At 40.2% G+C, this 22491-nt stretch overlaps 2 protein-coding genes and 1 long non-coding RNA gene across 12 annotated transcripts in view; all 3 read left to right on the top strand.

Annotated features, from left to right (window-relative positions):
• Positions 1-10459, top strand: part of LOC111319595 (podocan-like) — a 33170-nt gene extending 22711 nt beyond the window's left edge. For 5 of the 10 annotated variants that reach the window (XM_088757288.1, XM_088757289.1, XM_088757287.1 and 2 more), the window contains 8 exons: positions 181-252; positions 893-964; positions 1273-1344; positions 1944-2000; positions 5507-5706; positions 6720-6839; positions 7618-9129; positions 9936-10459. In XM_088757288.1, coding sequence (XP_088613414.1) covers positions 181-252; positions 893-964; positions 1273-1344; positions 1944-2000; positions 5507-5706; positions 6720-6839; positions 7618-9129; positions 9936-10102 — 2272 coding nt within the window. In that variant the 3' untranslated portion in view covers positions 10103-10459. Of the gene's footprint in view, positions 1-180; positions 253-892; positions 965-1272; positions 1345-1943; positions 2001-5506; positions 5707-6719; positions 6840-7617; positions 9130-9935 lie in introns of those variants that run through there. The other 5 variants (XM_088757293.1, XM_088757294.1, XM_088757292.1 and 2 more) reach the window with 5 other exon arrangements.
• A 4722-nt stretch (positions 10460-15181) lies between these two features.
• On the top strand, positions 15182-18010 carry LOC148733821 (uncharacterized). Its single transcript, XM_088758037.1, has one exon. It carries the CDS (start codon positions 15182-15184, stop codon positions 18008-18010), a length of 2829 nt encoding a protein of 942 aa, XP_088614163.1.
• Positions 18011-19817: 1807 nt separating this feature from the next.
• On the top strand, positions 19818-22289 carry LOC148733820 (uncharacterized). The gene is made up of 3 exons (XR_016000496.1): positions 19818-20038; positions 20845-20912; positions 21599-22289. It is a non-coding gene; the product is annotated as an uncharacterized LOC148733820 (long non-coding RNA).
• Positions 22290-22491: the final 202 nt, after the last annotated feature.

Below are 22491 nucleotides of genomic sequence, written 5' to 3'. Positions count from 1 at the left end.
GCAAATATATACAGCTTATTTCACAACTAGTGCGATCTGAACCTCTTCAGCTAGTGGCACAAATAATCTTGGAAAGTAAAAGGATAATTCACTTCGTAAACTTGATACTGCCATACTACAAGCTGGTTAAAACTTATGAGCCTAAGAGCAGCCATGTATTTCTTCTTTTATCCATAACAGAGGATTGATGGGCAACAACCTGAGAGTAATCCCTGATAATGCGTTTGCTAATGCTACTACTTTAAGAATCTTGTGAGTAGCCCAGAATTAGGAAGGGTATTTTATTATTTGTGGTCCATGGCCGTGGGAAATGAGCTCCTCTTTTATGTACTGAGGCTATACCCGATGAACTCTACCATTAGAGAAAAGTTCCGTTCCTTTGATTTGAAAGGATACGATAATTTGATATGCTTTTTCTTCTCAAACTTTTATGTTTATATCCTTGTTATGTAACAGTTTTTAACGGTTACTTTCTCCTTAAATCTCATTCCAAGAGTAATTCGAATTTTACTTTCGTCAAAAGGATCCTTATAATCGTTAGATATATTCTTTTACCCCATCTTATGAGGGAATTTTTAAAATTGTGCGAAGGAAGCAATTTTTTCAAGGGGCAATAAATCACAGGAAAGTACTTAGTGTACAAAATCCATGTTAATTGACGTAAATAGTTATCTTCCCATTCATGTTTAAAAGTGACATAATAACGATGGACAAGGACTGTCAGCTTAGTAAATGTTGCCTTCTTTAACTGATGAAAAACATTTTCCAATTGATAAGAATCTTCCAGTTTGATAGATTATTTAAAAACTGCTGAGATATGTACAGAAAAAGTGAACACGAAACTAAATAGAGTGTTAGTGATTCAACCTGTTGTATGCTTTACCATTCCCAGGTTTCTTCACAGCAACAAGATCAAGCAAATAAATGGTAACCCCTTTTATGGATTATCTCACCTTCAAACATTGTAAGTTGTTAAATCGACGTTCTACTATTTTAAAAATATTTGTTCCATTGCACCGGTATTACCTATCCCAAATCAAACCCCTTAGCTGAGTCTAATAAAACTTGCAATGCAGACAGGATAGGATTCCGTCGACCGACAAATCAGTTATTTAATTATCGATATAGAAATCTAGCCCTCAGTTGGTTAGCTATTATAATACATTATAATCGCGAAATTAAAAACAAACTCTTCATTATCTTGCTCTTTTTCTCTTATTTAGGAACTTCTTGGTGTAATTGATATATGTTAAACTCTTCTTTCTGTTTCAGGACGATTTTTGACAACCCATTGACAATGCTGCCACTTGAAATGTTTGCCGATATGACATCGGACATGAAAATGTGAAAAATAAAAATTTATACTCTTACGATAGATTTGTTACAATGATTTGTGTGTGTGTGTGTGTGTGTATGTGTGTGTGTGTGTGTGTGTGTGTGTGTGTGTGTGTGTGTGTGTGTGTGTGTGTGTGGTGTGTGTGTGTGTGTCTCTCTCTCTCTCTCTCTCTCTCTCTCTCTCTCTCTCTCTCTCTCTCTCTCTCTCTCTCTCTCTCTCTCTCTCTCTCTCTCTCTCTCTCTCTCTCTGTGGCACTGACTTTTCAGTTGTTCATTCTATGAATTTCTCTTTTAATTTTTCAAGAATTAAAATATTTCATGGCTTTCCCAATATGTTTCTTTGGGAAGGCTTTCAGTTTCCCAAGTCTTATTTCATTTCAGATGAATATTATAGACAGGTATTGAAGCTTGTGTTAGGGCTTTGTAAAGCGTAAGTCTCGCAACGTGGTGAAAAAAACATTGAACTAGTGTTATGGTGGTCATAGACTCGACTTTAACCACAACCACTCTTTCCTCTGAAAATACCTAGGTCAGTGACTGAATAAAACTTATCTTTCTCAAAATTTTATCTAACCTAACTTTGAAAACAATGTACATTTCGTTTCCAGCGCAGTTTCTTGCAAAATTCTCGAGGGATTTATTCCAGGAAACTACACTGCTCGTATGTAAGTAACTGATATGCTTTAGTTATACTAAAAGTGGTCTGGTCTGATTAAAGAAATGAAATGGTGACGGTCTTCTATACCATTTCCCTAGTTATGTTTGTAGCTAATGTAACGCACGCTCTGATTATCTCGAGTCCTGAAAGGTAGGGCAATCTAAGACATTGCGCTTATTTAGTCTCTACGAGGGATTTTATGGAAAACACAACAGTTAAAAGACAAAACAAATATCAAATATTCTTTAAGGGGGATCTCAATGGGCAGGGGGATGTCAAGTTGATGCTGATTAACCGATTCAGCCCTTTGGACGGTTGACGATTAAATTATAGCTCATTTGACGGTTGACGGTAAATTTTTTTGGAATGTGGTTCGCAAAAGGAACTAAACACGCGAATTTGGAAATAATTTTTCATAACCACGTATTTGTAAAAAACTTTTGATTCATAACTCTTTTTATTAATGAATGACTAACGTTTTAGGACACCGGATAAATTTCCACACCGGCAGTCGGTTACGTCTCTGGCCAGTTTTACTCGCGACTAGAAGTTAGAAGACTTACATAAATATATTATTGTGGTATATCAGAAGAGAACTTGACCTCAATTAAGACAATCGTTATTTATTAATTAAGGATATCTGAGACATTTGACGGCTAACATTGACTTGTTTATTTGACGGCTGGCGGGAAAAATATTGCGTTTTTGACGGTTGACGGTTAATAGCAGGTCTCCGCTTCGCGCGCGTGGGGCAGAGCCCCATATCCATGGAATATGGCCAACCTCATTTGGTTTGGTTTTCACGTGACTGACCGAGCGTACGTATTTATGAACGCGCCTTCAGATTGCACGGGTAGGGTAGGGGAGACTATCAAAACGAAGGGAGGGGTGTCTCAGACGAGTCTTGGAAAATGCACATCTTTTACGTTATTACGCAATTGGGAGCTCCGCTTTTAGGCTTGGCTAAATCTATATATTAATTTGGCCATTCGACGGTTGACAGTTATTCCCATTGGGACCCTCTTTGACGTGCAGGCGGTTCGAGTTCTATTATTTGTTTATGTATATTTTGTATAAATAAGGAAATTTATGCTCTTGGAGTTTCTAAGTCTGTGTAAAGTGTAAACTTCTTGAAAAAGGCTCATTATTGATGTGTTTCTCGTTGGTCTATTCGGTTCCCTTAAGGCTTGCGACCGACTTTTATTACATTAAGATTATTAATGATCCAAAACTGTTACATATATATAAATTCTTTATACAAGGGAAACCCTGACCATGTACACCCCAAGTAATCATACTTAAATAGAATAGATGTTTCAAAAGAATATTTTCCCTGAGTGGGATCTGAACCCACATCCCCCTGTTATTAGTCAGGTGTGATGACCACTACACTATCAGGACAACCATGCTGGCAACACGGCAATCAAAGATGTGATTTACATGATCGGAGACGTGGTCTCCCGGTAAACTTAATTCTCAAGGTGACAGGGTAGGGGAAGCCAATAACCCCATATGAAACCCAACTATATATATATATAGATATATATATATATAAACCCCCATCCTCGGAGACCCAGGGGCTGAGTCGATTTCAAGTTAGGGCACGAAGAGCCCCTGGGGACATTGTCTTACAAGACTAGTTCCAAACGGTCGCACTCGTTCTGCCATCTGATTGGTGCCAGAAAATCTTTGTGTTTTTCTGCCCAATCAGAGTGAAGTCTGCTTTAGAGTCCTTTCGTGTGTTTTAACACGGACGTATACTAGTAGCTCAGTTGCTCGCTATGTTTGTGTGGACCTTGCGACGGAGATTTGCTTGAGGTGAAAAGTTTCAGTCTCAGCACACAATGTAAGAGAAGTCGATCAGATTGTCCGCGAAAATCTTACCGGAAATTATACTGAATACTTTCGCAGGTATCACTAGAGAACGTGTTTTAAAGTTTGCGAGGTTTGTATAAAACACGATGATTGCAGTCATTGATATGTCGCTTTAAACGTTAAAGGAGATTTAAGCTTAAATCTTTCTAGATTTTTTGCATAATTTGCTGTGACTGAAACTTTGCCAATCCCATGAAGTTATTTCGTCCCACGGGCCACGCAGGTATGTCGAGCAACTGGCGCATTCGCCTACGTAGCTTTCTGTTTTCTGTGCGCGCCAAAATCTAATCTTAGTAGTAAAGACAATACGGCCAAGGTTGCAGAGAACGTCGAGTTCGTGGACGACCTCCAGCAAGTGCTAAGAGAAAGCTAAGCTGTGTTTCCGGTTAGCTAATTAAAATCTGAACAAAAACTTATTAACGAGAACATCGCGGGAAGGAGAGATGTTTTCAAGCAGTTACCGATGGGCTTTGGAAAGAGTTTAATCTTTCAACTGCTGCCTAGAGTGTTGAAATTCTTGAGCCAGGAAGGCCACGGATTCTCTTCTTGTCCCTTGGTCATTGTCATTTCACCTCTTAGGTCGATTGTTTAAGACCAAGTTAAATACCTTTGATCATTGGAAATCGATCCGATGCTGTTTTCAGTGGGAAAAACAAAACCAAAGACCAAGAAATTTTGGATGGAAAGGGCGGGTTTACTTTATTGCAAATGTCAGCTTAGTAGAACAGAATCATCTACCCACATCTAATAAGCAAAAGTTTCCACGCTCAGCTTTTCTTTTTTTTCAAGCGAAGATGAGATTAGATTTTGGCACGCACAGAAAGTTGCGCAAGAACCAGTTGCTCGACATACCTGCGTGGCCCGTGCGACGAAATAACTTCCCGGGATTGGCAAAGTTTTAGTCACAGCAAATTATGCAAAAAATCTAGAAAGATTTAAGCTTGAATCTCGTTTAACGTTTAAAGCGACATATCAATGACTGCAACCATCGTGTTGTGTACAAACCTCGCAAACTTTAAAACACGTTCTCTAGTGATACCTGCGGAAGTATTCAGTACAATTTCTGGTAAGATTTTCGCGGACATGATGGATTTCTCTTACATTGTGCGCTGAGACTGAAACTTTTCACCTCAAGTAAATCTCCGTCGCACGGTCCAAACAAACAAAGCGAGCAACTGAGCTACTAGTTATATGTCCGTGTTAAAACACACGAAAGGACTCTAAAGCACACTTCACTCTGATTGGGCAGAAAAACACAAAGCTTTTCTGGCACCAATCAGATGGCAGAACGACTGCGACCGTTTGGAACTAGTCCTGTAAGACAATGTCCCCAGGGGCTCTTCGTGCCCTAACTTGAAATCGACTCAGCCCCTGGGTCTCAGAGGATGATAAACCCCTGAAGAGTGAAGCGATTCACGAAACAGGCTTGTCGGGAAATGTAGTTACGTCCTTTTTTCCTCTCATAATATATATATATATATATATATATATATATAACTGCAGGGAGGGGTGTCTCAGACGATATATATATATATATATTATATATATATATATATATATATATATATATATATATATAATCAAGTCTATATATATAATCAAGTCACACTTTATATATATATATATTTTTTTTTTCAGCATTTGTGCTCCTTCTGAATCGTTCTTTATAATTCTGACCGACGAAGGCGCAGCGAATGGCCAATTTTTAAAGTCTCTTGAACATTCGAGCTTCACATGTGAGGATTGTCATCCTAATAAAGGGTGGTTCAAATGTAAGAACTGCTCCTTTTGCGCGGCTGGTACCTATAGCAATGGCATGTGCAAAACATGTCCCGCAGGTAATGCCTTTTTATCTTAGTTATTCATTTATTTATTATTATCTTTCTTTAATTTCTTCTGTAGATAAAAAAAATTAGTGGAATTAATGGAAAATGGTGAAGCAGCGTAACGCAATAACTATTTTTTTTATAATACGACGTAGACGTTCTAGGGGGCAATCAACGATTCTATGCACAAACCGGTCTAACAAGTTTCTCTATAACCTGCCTAGTGAGAGCAAGTACTATTGGTGGTTTGCATTCAATTAGCTCAATGAATAGATCGCTGGACTGTTGTGCGGGAGGTCGAGGGTTCGAGCCCCGGCCGGACCAACACTCAAGGTCTTAAAACAAGTGAGAAGAATATGCTGCCCATCTATATCAAGATATGGTTAGATACTCTTGTCTTCTCGGATCGGGACGAATAATTTGAGGTCCCGTCTCCTACAGGATTAGGGGTAGGAGACGTTAATTTCACACGCACGAGATTACTATGTGATGGATGTCCTCCCCTGGGGTGGTTACTGGGTGGGAATTGGCCCCGAAAAGCCCCCGTGGGGAGTGGCCAATTAACATAACATATGTATGTTTGCAACTAATCTCTAGAGACACAGGTAACAACGGTGAAAGGAACCAATGCTGGTGGACGAACAAAAGAAGCTAATGAGATATCTATTGTTTACGTCCACCAACATGGTGGCGATGACGTAACGTGCAAACCACTTATTACTGGAAATTTTCAATCCCCGATTCATGAATTTGAAATTGAATTAATTTGATTTAAGTTAAATTTTTTCATTCCTAAACAGGAGATAAAGTACGCGACATTTCCTGCTTCAAAAGTTGCTTTGCGTAATTTTGGAAGTTCCACGAGGCGGTAGATGTTGCGTTTGACCCCTAATGGTTTTATATGTAACCAGTAGACCTTCAGTATATACATTTCATCAATTAACTACCAGTCTAAATCTAGTTTAGGAAGGTATTCAAATCCAAAAGGACATTCTCATTATAAAGTTTCTTTTATTTAACTTCAGGTGGCTTTTATCAAGATGAAATGGGTCAAGTAAGTTGTAAGAATTGTAGCACGGGTACATATGTTCCAGAATCGCGTCATCCAGGAAAATCTCCCACTGATTGTCTCGCATGTCCATATGGTGAGGATCATACCAAGGTTTACAAATGGGCAATCAGTAATATTGCGAATGCTTTTGAAACACACGTCGTTACAAAACTTTAAGTAGATAGTGCATTTCTGTACTTCCAATTCAACAAATCAAAGGCATTGGTTTCTTTAGAGCTCTTGATAAACAAACTTCATTGGGATTCCGTTCAAGAAATTAATACATTAATTCCTGCGAATAGTGCATAACAACAGGCAATGCGCACCAAAACGGAATTGCGTTTCCTGTGATGTAGAAAATCAACTTTAACAGGTGTCCCACTAAGTGCCGGCCACTGACTGATGACCCAGCAGTTTAGCCCACAATATAAGCCCTGAGTCACACATCCAGGTCACAAGAATAAAGGAAATAATCACCAAATAAAGAAAGTATTATTAAGCAAATTCTCCTGGTCAACACCGTAGGAAACGTATAGAGAATAGTATGGAGAAAACGCATATTGATGTTAGGGTGTACACTTCATTTATGAGAGTCACTTTTCGCGCTGTAAATTAACTTTTCTTCCTTTCCATTGTTTTAATTAATTTTTTTTGGAGCATCTTTTAATTGCTTCGACAACGTGTAAATACCTAGAGCTTTTCGAAAAAAAAAGGTGAAACCTAGTGCTAAATGCTTTGGCTGCTTGAATTAGTTATACTCAAATTGTGGACCGTCTATGCGATGCAGCGGATCGTCTTCTTCTGGCTATACTATCGAGAACCCTAATACTCGGTAATTTGATTCATGGATGCATTTTTCTTCTTCCCAACAGGAACCCAAACTAATCAGACGGCTGGTTACCGTGCTTGTAGATGTCTTCATAATTTCTACCGCTTGGATCGTTTCGGCCCTTGTATGCTATGCCCAGATCATGGAGTGAACTGTAGAAACGACACAGCGATATTGGCTACGGGCTACTTTTGGAAGTGGAACAACACGGATATAATGGCAAAATACTGGGATTTTGTGACCAACACTCGCATCGCTACAGCTGAATATGACAAGAACCTCAATATATTTGAAGGACTGTTGCCAAAGCCCCTCAAGTGCCCCTATCCAGACTCGTGCAAAGGCGGAATCAACTCATCTTGTAACGCAGGATATCAAGGTACTCTTTGTGCAACGTGCTCTAACAGCCACTATTTCCGATTTAACAGCTGCTTGCAATGTCCCAATATGTTAGTCACAATCATCTCGTGTATGATAATAGCTGTCGTCTTCGTCCTTCTTTTTGCCTCGGTTCATTGGGGAGACTCAAAACGTGCCCAACACGATCGTACCGTTGCGGATGTTATCATGTCTTGTGCCAAGATCGTGATTGGATTTTATCAGGTCCTTGCCGGTATTTATTCGTCATTGACACGGATCCAGTGGCCCGTTGCACTTGTCTCCATGGAAAAAGTATTGAAGTTCTTTGAAGGAAACATATTGCAGTTTGCACCATTAAGCTGCATACATCCCCGACTTCGATTGGACCCATTCAGCCAATTTATTGTAGCCATTGTCATTAACGTTACGTTTGTTTGTTTGATTCTGCTGTATCTATTCTTAAAGAAACTTCATATCAAAAGTATGGATGTCTTGATGAGCCAAAAGCTGCAGAAAATCTCAGCCATAAAGAAGTCATGTTATCGGAACATCTTCCTATTTCTTCTGTTGTCTTACCCTATGACAAGTAAGAAAATCATAAACATCCTACCCCTGCCTGGAGTCTGTGTGAACTTGTGCTTTACCTATAACGGAAACGATTGCATATCTCTCCTAAAAGCTGATTATTCCATCCGGTGCTTAACCACTCGACATAACGTGTTTTGGCATATTGCAGCAGCATTTGCATTATACCCTGTCATTTTTCCTCTCTTGCTTCTGTTTCCCATTTACAAATACCGCAAGTGTGGCACTGAGAAAGAAATTGGATTTGGTTTTAAAGTGTTCTTTGAAAATTATAAAGAAAAATATTGGTACTGGGAGATAGTTGAGATGTACCGCAAACTGACCCTCATCTCAGTCGTCCTGTTATTTGGTTCTGAAAGCCATTCTCAAATTGGCTTTGCCGTAATTGCAGCAAGTGCATCAGGAATTGCTTACACCATTCTCCGACCAATAAAAGGCAAATTTGAAGATGGACTTCAAACCTTTGTGCTTTGGGTAATATTCTTCAATGTTTGCCTCGGTGCAGTTTATTCCCAGCCCACCATCAAGCAGAGTCAAGGAGGAAACGATTCCATTTTCGTGAATGCCGTGTTCGTGGTTCTGAACAGCGCCGTGTTGTTCATAGTCCTAGGTAAGATTTTATTTCCTAACAGCCCTTAACTTTTTATTACTTTGCTCCGTAATTATGATTTTATTTTCAATGAGTAATCGGGTTTTAACGTAGCCATCATAGGCCTAATATGTGCTCGAGTGTTTTTTCGGTTTTTTGTTGTTTGTTTTTGTTTTCGTTGTTTTTTTGTTTGTTTGTTTTTTTTATTTACTTTAGATTAGACTTCTATATTTAGACAGGATAGCTCCTTCACTGTAGTAAACACTGGTATCAACGGGGGTCTTGTTAACCACCCATCCCACCCCAGGGGAGGACATCCATCACACAGTAATCTCGGGCGTGGGAAATTAACGTCTCCTGCCCCTAACTCTGCAGGAGACGGGACCTCCATTTATTCGTCCCTATCCGCGAAGACTAGAATATCTAACCATTTCTTGATGTAATAGAAAGGGAGCATATTCTTCTCAATTATTTTAAGACACTGAGCGTTGGTCCAGCCGGGGCTCGAACCCTCGACCTCCCGCACAACAGTCCAGCACTCTATCCATTGAGCTAACCGAGAGGTTAGAATACTATTATTAGTATTCTCAATTTTTTTTTTTTATTTTTAACTTTTTTTTTTAATAAGACATATATGTTCGCTAGCATAGCAGCTTTCAATTTCAGCCCAGTCATCTTCAACAGCTCTTTAATTTTTCCTTGTTTTACTTTCTAATTGATACTTGGTGCATTCGGGAAGCCAAAAAATATAGAAACTATGAAATACTGACCAGGAAATTATCCATCATTATTGTAATAATTTTTACGGTATATTTCTGCTTTAACAGTGAAAGGCCTCGTCCATCTGAAGTATGCATGGAGGAGTATTTCCATCTGCCCAGTGCGATGTTTGTGCGTGGTATGTCATAGATTCCTTGGAGGTCAAGAGAGCAGACGGAAAAAAATTAATGCTCACCCAACCGCTGGCAGAGGAACGATTCTTAGTTATCAATGACTAAACGCTCCAGTTGTTACTGCTATATCGTAACATTTTGTAATGATAAACGTATTCAATGATTACTTGCTTTTAGTTTTTAATCCTCCAGGGATAGCTTAGTTTTAGGCTATCGGGATGACGCTTTTGTTTAAAGAGATTCGAGGAACTATTTCTCTAGTACAAAAAAAAATGCTTATGTTATTCTTTTTACAAAGTGATATAACACTTTCCGTAACTTGCGAGGTATACAGCGACTATGTATAATTTTTTTATCAGTTTAGATTCCATCGAAGATTTTTTTAAATAATTTTTGTTGTCTTGACAATTAAGCAAGACTATCTGAGTCAAAATTAAAAGTTAAATTTTATTTAAGTACTCATCGCGTTTTGGTTAATTAAAAATATCCTTTAACTAAGTTACGTGGGGTTTGAAAACGAACATTTTTACTCATAATCAAGGTTTTTTTGGTTTGCTCAGTACGATGTAGCATTTTTGCGCTTCAAATTTGTGAATTTCTCAGAGGGAAAAAATCTGCTTAGTAGCATGAAGAAATATCTTAAAATTTGCAATGCGCTTGAATCAACTCTGATTAACCTTTTAACCACTAGCGCACGAGCGCAAATTAACAAATATAGAAGCATTGACTGTGCTCTGTTCTGTTGTAAAGCACGCAGGAACTGGCTGTAGCACAAATTAAGTAACCACTAGTTGTGCATATGAGCTCCTTTTGGATGAACAGCTTTGCATTAATCATAGGAGGCAATCTGTTCTGTCCTTGATGCCCTACGGCCTTATCATTCCTCTATCTTTCGACGGTGTGCAATCTGGAGCACGGGGCTTAACTAAAAGGGAGGCAGGAATTCTCAATATTCATAACAAGAAAATCCCCTGACTTTCAAGTAGAAAAAAGGCTGGTAGTTTCGAAAGAAACTGTTTGGGGCTGCGTCGGTGGGAGTAACGAAATAATTTGGATATATATTTGGAGCGTTAGCTTTTGTAATCATTACGGTGGCCAATTTACCATTTCAACTTTGTTGATATATCCAAATTATTTCAAGTAGAAAATATCTATTTTTCACTTAGAGGCAGTAATGGTAAACTTGAGAAAACCGCTGCGTTATCACTGGCCGACGCTAACCTCAGATATGTGCAGAGAAGGCAATAAGCACCTAGTCAATGTATTGTATTACGGCTAGACAAGAGACGATACAATCCTTCCCTAGGAGAGACTATATCATAAGGTTGAAATTTAAAAAAGATCTCTGGCTAAAATGATGAAAAAACTACGAGCTTTCGACTGCCCGAACCGCAGTCTTCAACGGGTAATATGAATGATAAGAAACCGATGAGAAAATGTAAATAAAGACATGAACTGCGAGATAATGAGAATGTAAATGATTATGAATATTTGTTAAAAAATAAAATCTTTTCTATGGTTTTCGGTTGGAAATCAGCACTTCCTCTAACGAAAGGCTAACGGTTGAAACTTCAGCTTTAGAAGCTCTTAACGGTGGCAATTTCACATTATCAATGTAGTTGAAAAAAGCGAACTATGCTATAACACCCCCCATCGATGCAGCACCACAGCATCTTTAGAAACATAGCTGAAACCATTTTATTCATGGTTAAATTACAAGCTACGTACTAAGTAGGCACTATCATATACATGACCCGTCAGGCCCCGCATGCCCTATCCCATTGAAAACCAGAGTGAAAGCTGATGTAAGGCCGGACGGGTTGACGTGAGCCGGTCCAAGAGAAGCCGTCTACTCCTCTGCACTTTTACGTCGAAATTACACAATCTTTTTTTTTGGTTTTCCCGCGCGAGCAAGTCTATCCCGTCCTATATGATTAAAACAAACCTTTCGAATGTTTCACATTTCGAATATGAAGGCAGAGTCGGAGGGTTTTTTACTGTGTATCGATAAAATTCCCCTGTCCCCACACCTGCCACCCGATTACCTTTGACACATTCTATGATCCACTTTCATTGGCAATTTACTGGCGATCAATTTTATATTGTTGTTACGATTCTTCTAGACAGAGCACTTAGCTTGAATTTTAAAATAGTTTGGAGTTACTTAAATAATCATTGACAAATCTATTGATGCATTTTTTTATTCTTGCAAACTAGGGAGAATTTTTTTTTCTCATTGCGTTTCCACAATAAAGACCAAGCTTTGTTGTTTTACCTCGAGGCAGAAGTAGGGTAAAAAACCGATTTTTCATAAAATAATGAGTCATCCAAGTACTGGAGTAAATGCGGAATGGCAGATACTACTCAGTGTTGTTACTTTTTTTTCCATTTTTCATCTTGAAAAGTGCACCTGGCACTATCGATAAAACTTGCTCATACACACCTATAAAATCATAGCAAATAAATTTCAAAGAAAATACATGTATCCCAACACAGGTATCCTTTAAAATTTTTGGAAGGTGTTTTACATACAACCAGTCTTTTAAAAGCTTCCCTCGACAACTGCTTAAGAATCTGAAAATTGAGTAGGTTGAACTATTGATTTCTGTATCAATCTGATGGAGTTATCAATAAAGCTTTTGATAGCACCATAAATTTCATCCATGTCATTGTTTTGTTCCTTACCGTTCCCAGCAATACAAACTATCATTACCAAAGATTCAAACTTCATGATGTTTTACTGTGCTTCTACAATTGGCATGATCACATTTAAAGACTCTATGAGTCACTCATGTTACCAAGTACTTTATGCTAAACAGTGCGCCATCCTGTATATTCCTATCTTAGCAAAACTAGACCGATCCGAGATATTTATTAAAGCACATAGATTTCCATCCAACACTCCCCGTATCCATTTTGTGTTGACTACTTCGCGAGTTTCTTTGAATAAAAAATGATATACACACAGGCATAGTTTATGAAATTCAACTAACAACTCACCGCATAAAGGACGTCCATCAAGGTGACGATTTCAGACCACTTTTTTGCTTTTTACCTTTCGGTGACGAATAATGGCCACTTCGATGATAGACTATTAGCAAAAATATTATTCGATGGCTGTATTCTTAAATGGGTGTAGATTCGAAGACAGAAGCGGGATCTTTACTCGCATTTTAGCGCACTTTAAAGGCATTTTGGCGGGCTCCGTGCTCGACTTTATCAATAATCCACCTAATCAACCATTAAATTTCTCCTTTACAGGCCTCTGTTTCTCTCTTAATGGTTTCCTCTTACGTCGTCAATGGATTTATTTCGCTGCTTTGTACGAGAAGAGCTTTGTGTGTGTCAAACTCGAAACGAAGACCTAAGAATGATCAAATTTGCAAAACACACAGCACACAGCCGTGCAAGAAAAATAACTCTCCCTGTGATTTCTTCCGGCTTTAAAATTCCTAGAAGATTTCCGAAACCTTAGTACATATTTTAGAAGTATCACTTGCTCAAAAAAATCGAGGGCAAAATTTCCTTTTCACATTTTGCGAGGATCCTTCCGTGTTGGCGTAGAAACTTAACAAAGACCATCGAAATAAACAGAAACAAATGACTAATAATATTCATCATCGTGTTTATAAGTTAAAATTGTGACGGCCTACAGCTTGTGACTGCGATATTCCAAACATTTTCTGAGGCTCCTGAGGAGCGCTCTCCTAGGACTTGGCTCTTTTTCTCAACGCCTCTGTTGTCATAGTATATTACTACTGTTCATAGCAAGTTTAATGTATAATGAAGATAATCATTTTTTAAGGTTCTTCGCTTATTATTACCTTTTCCGTTCAAACGGCGCTTATAAAACCACGCAGGGTCTGCGCATATATTACAGATGTTAAGAGCTGCTACAGTCATTTCCGTGAATACGAATGTTAATTTCTATCCTGCATTGATCCTCAGAGGCTACAAGGTTGATGAACGAAACAAATACGAGAAAAAAAAAAAAAAAAAAAAACTTTTATTGATAGGTCTATGTATCACGGCATCAATTAACATATTTAGGCTGACTAAGAACAGGGGATAGTAAGACCAACAGTCATACTATCATTTTATCATTTTACTTGATATGATAATATCGTCCTAAGTTAGATGCCATTAGTCCGTTTCAAACAAGGGATAAAATATTTCTCGGGTAGTTCCCATTTTTGTTCTATTTTCTTCCTCGTGGTAAAGTTAGTTTTTTCACTCTCTAAAAAAGAAATTAGAAGCCCAAACTATGCCTTGTTAACGTGTCTCAACTTAAAAAAAATCGTAACGAATTGAATAAAACTGGTAATCATTTATCAGTTAAAACGAAATGATCTTTATTCAAATCAATTACACATCTCGACATCTTATCTGTATCTATCGCACATAGAAATCGTCAGGGTGTAAGGCGCTTATACGATTCATTCCTCGAAGGGTGTATCAATTTAAAAGCATATTAACTATTGTGTATACTTTGTAATTATTAAAACTGGGTTTTTAATTACAGGCGTCTATCAATAGTAATATTTTCCATTGTGCGGCATCGATAAGTCGAAAATGTTCATGTATAGCAAAGCAGAGATACACAACTTGGATGGAGAGCACTGTAGACGTGCCTATTAATTTAAAAATAAACTTTCATTCAGGCTGCCCTTAAATTTCAACCGTTTGTAATCTTCTTATTGCAAAAATAATTGGTTGCAAAATGACTTGAAAAATGCATGAACCTCTTCTACGTGCCTTTCACCTTCTGCTGGTCTCACTCAACCCTAACACAGATTTTCACTATTTTCACGGCTCTCACTACCACGCACGGCTCAGCAATGTTACCAAGCATCCATTTATCGACGATAAAACAAACCTAATAACAGATTCAGCCTGCTTAATCCGCTTCAATATATTTGGATTGCATTATTATCACCTCCGCCATCTTGTTCATCGACCAAGGAGGAATGCATACCTGGCTACAAGAACTGTCTATTACTCAAGTAGTTTAAGGCCTGGGTTTTATCTTGGTTTGAGACCCCCAGTGTTGGTCAGCGGTTTCCCGTATGATGGTCAGAGCACGTTGTTGTAGTCCCCCATGTTGGATGGCGTAACGAATAAAGTATAGTTCTGTTACTAGTACTGGCATCTAGACTTGGTGTCAAGAGTGGGATTACACAATGGCAAACCTCAAAAGACCGGAGCTTAAACTTGTGGGTAATGTGAGTGAAAATTTCAAGAATTTTGAACTTCGTTTTAATGATTATTGCATTCAAGCCAACTATCGTAACCTCGCCAAAGATCCTCTCACCGAACGAGCAGATCACTACAAAAGCCCGCTACTAGAAATTTCTGCCCTGCGATCTTCACTTCCAGATGAAGCCTTGTCTGTACTTAGGTACACAATAGAACCTCAAATCCTCAACGTCGACAAGAACAAACCATGGGTTTGGATGGAAAAACTACGCGCCCACTACACAGGCTCCACAGGGAGTTCACTTCTCACCGACCGTTTCAAGTTCTGGACGTCGTCCCAGACCTCACATGAGTCCATACAAGAGTGGGAAGTCAAAGTAAGACAAGCGAGCAGCCTTTGTGCTTACGGTGAGCTCACCGATGAACTCACTAGAGACAAATTTATTTTTGGCCTCCATGAGGATCACACGAGAACTGAGCTCCTCAAAACACACGTAAAACCTGACAACTCAAAGAAAACCCTGCAAGATGTGGTGGCAGAAGCGAGAGCAATAGAGTCTGCCAAGCAAACAAACAAATTAATCGTGGATTCGTCGAAAGGAACCGATGAAGAAGTCCACTGGACAGGTCTCAGACATAACCAGATGAAACTGCGCAGGGAGCCTGGAACGTGTTTCTGGTCTGGGGACCGCCGAGGTCCCCACCCCTGGAAAGTATGTCCCGCTAAAGGAAAGACCTGTTCGACTTGTGGTGGCAATGACCATTTCGCCCGGGTCTGCCTAGAAGACCGTAAATTTACACTCCCAGATACCAGATCCCCAGCCTCCAACACTAGATCTGGTAGGAAGGAATACACAAAGAACGCGAATGGCCAGCGACGTGACTCACGACTGAGTGGCCAGCGACATGATCCACGTGCAGGCACATCTACCCAATCACGAGATCTTCACTACACCGACACATACGTCACAGAGGAGCAACCATATGACACACCCTTTGATCATGATTGTGGTTTCACTTATTCTTTGGAAGCCCAAGTACACAGCATCGCCGCTTCCAGCCAAGCAAAGCGATACTTCACAACCCTATCACTTTCTGCGACAGGCTCAGCATTCACTCAAGTCAAGTTTCAAATAGACACTGCAGCAACATGCAACACAATGTCCATCAATACTCTCCGCTCCCTTCTGCCAGATGCAGAACTCAAACGATCCCCCTACCGTCTATACCCCTATGGAAACTCCAAACCGTTGGAACCTGAAGGTCAGGTGGATCTAGTATGTGAAAGAAAGCACAAGTATGAAACACTCACGTTTCAAGTCCTACCAGATTCTTCTATCGGATGCAAACCAGCACTTCTGTCAGGGAGCGACAGTGAGAGATTGGGACTTATCAAAGTACTTGCAGATGAAATCCATTCCCTATCCTCAGAGGTAGAAAACAGCATTGCTGAACACGGCAAACCCCCAGGGCTCCAGTCTACCCGTACCTGGGAATTTGCACCGCAGCCTGTAGAATCAATTCCAGACCCGAAGATGAATATGGCCTGCAACCATCTTCGACAACTCCATGAAGCCACAGCCAACCCATGCAATCCTCCACCTTCGCCATCAAAGCCAATCAAAGTTCTCTCAACCCGACAGCTCCCACCTCCGGGCCAGTTACGTAAGGAGGACATTCTTGACCAGTACGCCAACACCTTCGAAGGCCTTGGTGAGCTTGGTCCACCTGTTCATTTTCAAATAGATGAGAGCATACAACCTGTGCAGATGCCAGTTCACAGAATACCAGTAGCAAAGCGAGAGCGTGAAAAACAAGCCTTGGATCGTTACGTAGAGCAAGGGGTTATCGCCAAGGTAAACGAACCAACCGCCTGGTGCTCCAACGAGCTTATCCGAGAAACACCAAAGAAGTTCAGAGTGTGTATAGATCCAAGTCAAACAGTTAACAGGGCTATCCACCGACCAAAACACCAGATGCCTACCCTAAATGAACAGCTTCATAAGCTTAGTGCAGCAAAATGCTTCTCCCTAGTTGACGTCAAAGAAGGCTTTCTCCACATTCCCCTCGATGAGGACTCCTCGTGGATGACCACCATGCACACAACATATGGCAGATACAGATGGCTTCGTCTGCCCTTTGGTATTACCAGCGCCCCTGAAGAGTTCCAGATGAGGCTGACCACCGCCCTAGAAGGCCTAGAAGGCATCATATGCATTGCAGATGATATCTTAGTATATGGAGAAGGAAACGACTATGAAGAAGCTCAAAAAGACCACGACAGAAGATTCATTGCTCTGATGGAATGCTGTCATCAAAAGAACATCAGACTCAATGCAGCCAAACTTCAGTTCAAGCTTAAGGAACTCAAATTCATGGGCACTATTATTTCTGATAAGGGAATGAAACCTGACCCTGACAAGGTAGCAGCAATAACACAGCTACCGCCTCCAGAGAACAAGGCAGCACTCCTGCGCTTCATTGGCATGGTCAACTATCTGTCACCCTTCTGTGCAAACCTGAGCTCGGTGATACAACCTCTACGAATGCTCACCCAGGAAGCTGTACCTTTCATCTGGTCCAACGCTCATGATAATGCATTCACTAAGGCGAAGCAACTGATCTCCTCAGCCCCAGTCTTAGCCTACTATGATCTCCACAAGCCAGTTGTACTTCAAACGGATGCCAGTGATTATGCCCTGGGCGGTGCACTTTTACAACCCAGCGACAATGGTAAGCTGCAACCCGTCGCTTTCACATCCTCCAGCATGAGTACCACGGAACAGCGTTATATGGCAAGGCTGACATTGTAGTCCACACAGATCATCAGCCTCTCGAAACCATACTAAAGAAACCATTGAACAAAGCCCCAGCCCGTCTGCAAAGGATGCTGATGAAACTGCAACGATATCGGTTTCAACTAACATACAAGAGAGGAGCGACACTCCACCTGGCTGACACTCTATCTCGGGCAGCCCTTCCACAGCCAACATCAGCGAGAGTAACACACTTCGACGTCTTCCGAATGGAGTTGGAGTCCGAGCAGAACCGCCGCAACCCAAGGCTGGAAGAGAGCACCGAGAACCACTTACGTGAACAGACAAGCAAAGACGTCACACTGGCAGCTCTATACAAAGTCATTGTCCATGGATGGCCTGAAGACAAATCAGTCCTCTCTGAATCCCTACGTCCCTATTGGAACTACAGAGACGAACTATCAGTGAAGAATAGCATAATATACAAAGGCACGCAAGTCATGGTACCCCAGTCTATGCACAAAGAAATGCTTAGGAAAATCCACGCCAACCATTTTGGAGCAGAATCGAACATACGCATGGCCCGAGAGGTTCTCTTTTGGTCAGGGATGAGAAAATCAATACAAGACATGTGTGACGCTTGTGGCACCTGTGCCCAATACGGTACGACCGCACCAAAAGAACCGATGAAATCTCTACCGATACCTACAAGGCCCTGGCAGATAGTAAGTCAAGATATCTGTGAGCTCCACAACCAAAGTTACCTAGTAACTGTGTGTCACTTCTCGGACTGGATTGAGGTAGACAAGCTGGGAGATACCCTATCCTCCACGGTCATCGAGAAAACAAAAGCCAACTTTTCCCGATATGGTGTCCCAGCAATCTGCCACACCGATAACGGTCCACAGTTCATAAGCGACCAGTACAGGAAGTTCTCTGTGGAATATGGTTTCAAGCACACCACTTCCTCCCCGTACCACCCCAAGGGCAACGGCAGAGCAGAAGCTGCCGTTAAAGTTGCAGAGTCCATGTTAAAGAAAGCAGATGATTTCCACACTGCTCTACTTCTGTACAGAAACACTCCACCTCAAGGACACACATATTCACCTGCTCAGCGTATGTTTCTGCGACGCACTGCCACCACCCTACCTACCACGGATCATCTGTTGGCACCTGCCATGATCAACTTTAGCATCGTAAAAGAAGACATCCTTAAGAAAAGGCATGACAGCAAAGCATACTATGACAAGTCAGCCGGAGTGGAGCACCAACCAGTCAAAGTTGGCAGCTACGCCTATGCCAAGCCGCCTCCCCGCCATCGCGAAAAACCATGGATCTATGGGGAAGTCATCAAGGAAGACAACGGACGGTCCTATACTATTCGTACCTCTCATGGTACCACGATCCGCAGGAACAGAGTACAACTGAAACCCGCCGCACCACCACCACCTATTCTCCAACCTCAGATAGTAGTCAACCGAGCCACAGTAGATGCGACAGCTAACTCCACCCCTGCTCCACATCCTTTCAAACACGCCGAAGTCAATCCGCAGGGCGAACAGAAGACCCACGAGCACCCGAACCCAGCAGCAGATGCAGTACCAGAAACCTCCCTGAGAGAAGCAGAACCCATAGCAGGTTCCTCTACGCCGTTGAAGCAGACGAGATCTGGGAGAATAATCAAACCCCCAGAAAGACTGAAAGACTATGTCACAGACTAGGCCTTCTCAAACATTGCCTATGAACACTCTGTAGCGTTTTTAAGACATGTTATTTTTTTTTTTCTTTTCTTTTTTTCAACGGGGGGAGATGTTGGTCAGCGGTTTCCCGTATGATGGTCAGAGCACGTTGTTGTAGTCCCCCATGTTGGATGGCGTAACGAATAAAGTATAGTTCTGTTACTAGTACTGGCATCTAGACTCCAGCAGAGTTTCAAGACTTAAAAAAATGGCGGCCGTTACCGCATAGCGCGTTCGAAGTTTAGATCAGAGAGCCTTTACGCTTTTGGAAGGCGAACATAGATGTGTCTACCGAAATTTTTTTAGAAGACGTTGTTTTCGTGCAGATGTGAGGTCTACAGCTGAGGTGAGTGGTATTATTGTGTTTCATTCGGCAAATTAGCTCTAATTTGGCGTAGCTTCCATAATGCTCTGAGGCGTAAATCCAAATAACGAGCGTTTTATTCAAGGAAAGCGCATTTTTTCGTTTACTAAATTATAGATTACAAATGTTTTGGTATGTTTCGGAAATTTTCCATTCTCGTCAGTGTAGGATGAGGTGGAAATTAATAAACCGCGGAGTGAAAACTTACCCGTAGCGTAAATTTTGTTGTTTACCAAATTTAAATGCCTCGGCTCAATATCGAGCTAGAAATTTAACGGTGATTTATAGTACAACACTTTTGTGGGTAAATGTATTTATATGAGCTTCAACAAAGAGAGTTCATTACTCAATCTACAAGGCATGTAAATGAGAGAGAGAAAAAAGCTATGTGTCAACAGTTGTGTTCTTATACATGTGTAGCGAAATTTAAAGTATACATATCTATGTTTTAGATTGAATCGATCCCAAGAGAGGTGACAAACTAAATTGGGATGTCGTCTTTAACCTTAGTTAACAATGACTCATTTGCCAGCCTGTGACGAATAACACAGACATTCTCAATCCTACATGAACATGGCAAATAGGAATCTGACCATTACCTTTTCTTAACTATGATTTTTACTTAAATTCTTATACAACTTCCACACTCATCAGGGTATGTTGTCCAACTTGTGAAATTAAAGCCATCTAAGTTATGGTAGAATTTTAAGCCAAGTAATGTAAACTGTTGCCTGAGACTTCTTTTCTAATTTCATGTTCACAGTGTATTTTTTTTTTTAAATCCATAGGGACAAGATAGCTCAACAGCGCAGCTATTCTGAGGTCAAACACAATCTTTGACTCGCTTATGATGAAGGTGAGCAATTAGTAAATAAGTGTTAATTACCAGTAACAAATTTGCTCTCAATCTGAAGCTTTTGGTGGTAAAAATGATGGACAACAATCACTTTCAAGTGACTTGTTACCTTTTTTAAATGACCTGACTAAATCATTTAAGGGAGTAAAATTAGGTAAGAATGCTTGATCAAAATACTTTACAAATGTACTGTAATCATCTTCCAGGATTGTAGCAATTTCAGAGCATTTTTTTTCTTGTGAAGAGTACTTGTTACCTCATCTGATAACTCATAGTCATTAGCATTGGGAAGCCAGTTATTCTGCATTAAGAAGGTTGCATCCCATACTTTTGTATCAGACTGTAGTTGCCTAGTGGCCTTCAGGACAAGAACTTGTATTTTTGCCAGGTGGTTTTCATACCTGTTGGCACAATAATTATCTGGATTTGGGGTTGCGGTTTAGGTTGTTGTGTAATTTTTCAGGCTGTATGACTTCAGGTGTTCCGCTTTGGGGCATTTTTTACCCTCCTTTTTGCTTCATCAATGGTTTCAAAACATTCTACCATTCTTTGCCTTTTCCTGGTTGCAAAATATGTTCATTGAGCCAGGTGAAGGTTGACATAATTTTTTTTTTTTCAGGAATTTTCTATACTTTTTTTTTTTTAATTTTCTCTCTTCTTTACAGATTTTTCTTTTGCCTCAACAGGTGAAACTTTGTTTGTCAACCCAGCCTCGGAAACCATGGACATGACTTCTGTAAAGGACTTTACCAGTTGCTCCTTACATTCAGAGTCGAATTCCTTATATATCACTGACCCTATGTTTTTCACTTCTTTTGGTGTTGCTTTGAAGATTTTTTTCCTGAAAGCTCTTTGGCTTGACTTTTTACTTCTGTGAATGCCTCCCTTCTGCTTGCCACACAACCTGTGCTTTTTTTGAAGAGGCTACTCTCTGCTGGTGTTGTTAAGAGACAGCATTTACATTCTATTTGGTGCAGAGATTTTTTACCCTGGGCAGTTTTCTGCCAGCTTTCCATAGAATATGCATTTAGATACTGTTGCTTTTTTTCTGGTGGTGACCACTGTGAAATTTGGTTATCAATGGCCTTATATTTCTTGAGAAAAAGACCTATTGATGTAACTATACTTTTTTGTAATTGTACTTTATTTTTCTACCTGTAAGTATTTAGTGACCTTCAAAAGATTTATGGAAAGAAACATTTACTTTTGCTCACATGTAAATGGGGAAATTCTTTGAAATTTTCCATTTAGAGCTGATATCTCTCTTCAAATTGCTGGCTTTTATACGCCTTTTCTGATTCATTGTCCTTTGTTGAAAGTTTTTTTTGGGCAAGGGACTTAGTATTCCATAAATAAACATGAGCGAATCAGTCCCTAGTCAATCTCCATGTCAATTTACATTTTGTTTCTATTTCATTTTTCACTCAATAGTTTTTTTTGCCTTTTTTTTTATTTTGTACCACATGAAATTGGACAGATGCCTCCAACTGAGCTGGCAGGAAATTAGTGCAAAGTGCACATGCAAATTATCTCTCCATCAAGATGGGGTGGGAGGGGAGAATTTGAAGTTTGAATAACC

Source organism: Stylophora pistillata, chromosome 4, assembly GCF_964205215.1.
Source record: "Stylophora pistillata chromosome 4, jaStyPist1.2, whole genome shotgun sequence".
NCBI classification, from domain to species: domain Eukaryota; kingdom Metazoa; phylum Cnidaria; class Anthozoa; order Scleractinia; family Pocilloporidae; genus Stylophora; species Stylophora pistillata.
The sequence above is the reverse complement of the archived record's forward strand: the minus strand, read 5'-3'. Positions and strand labels throughout refer to the sequence as shown.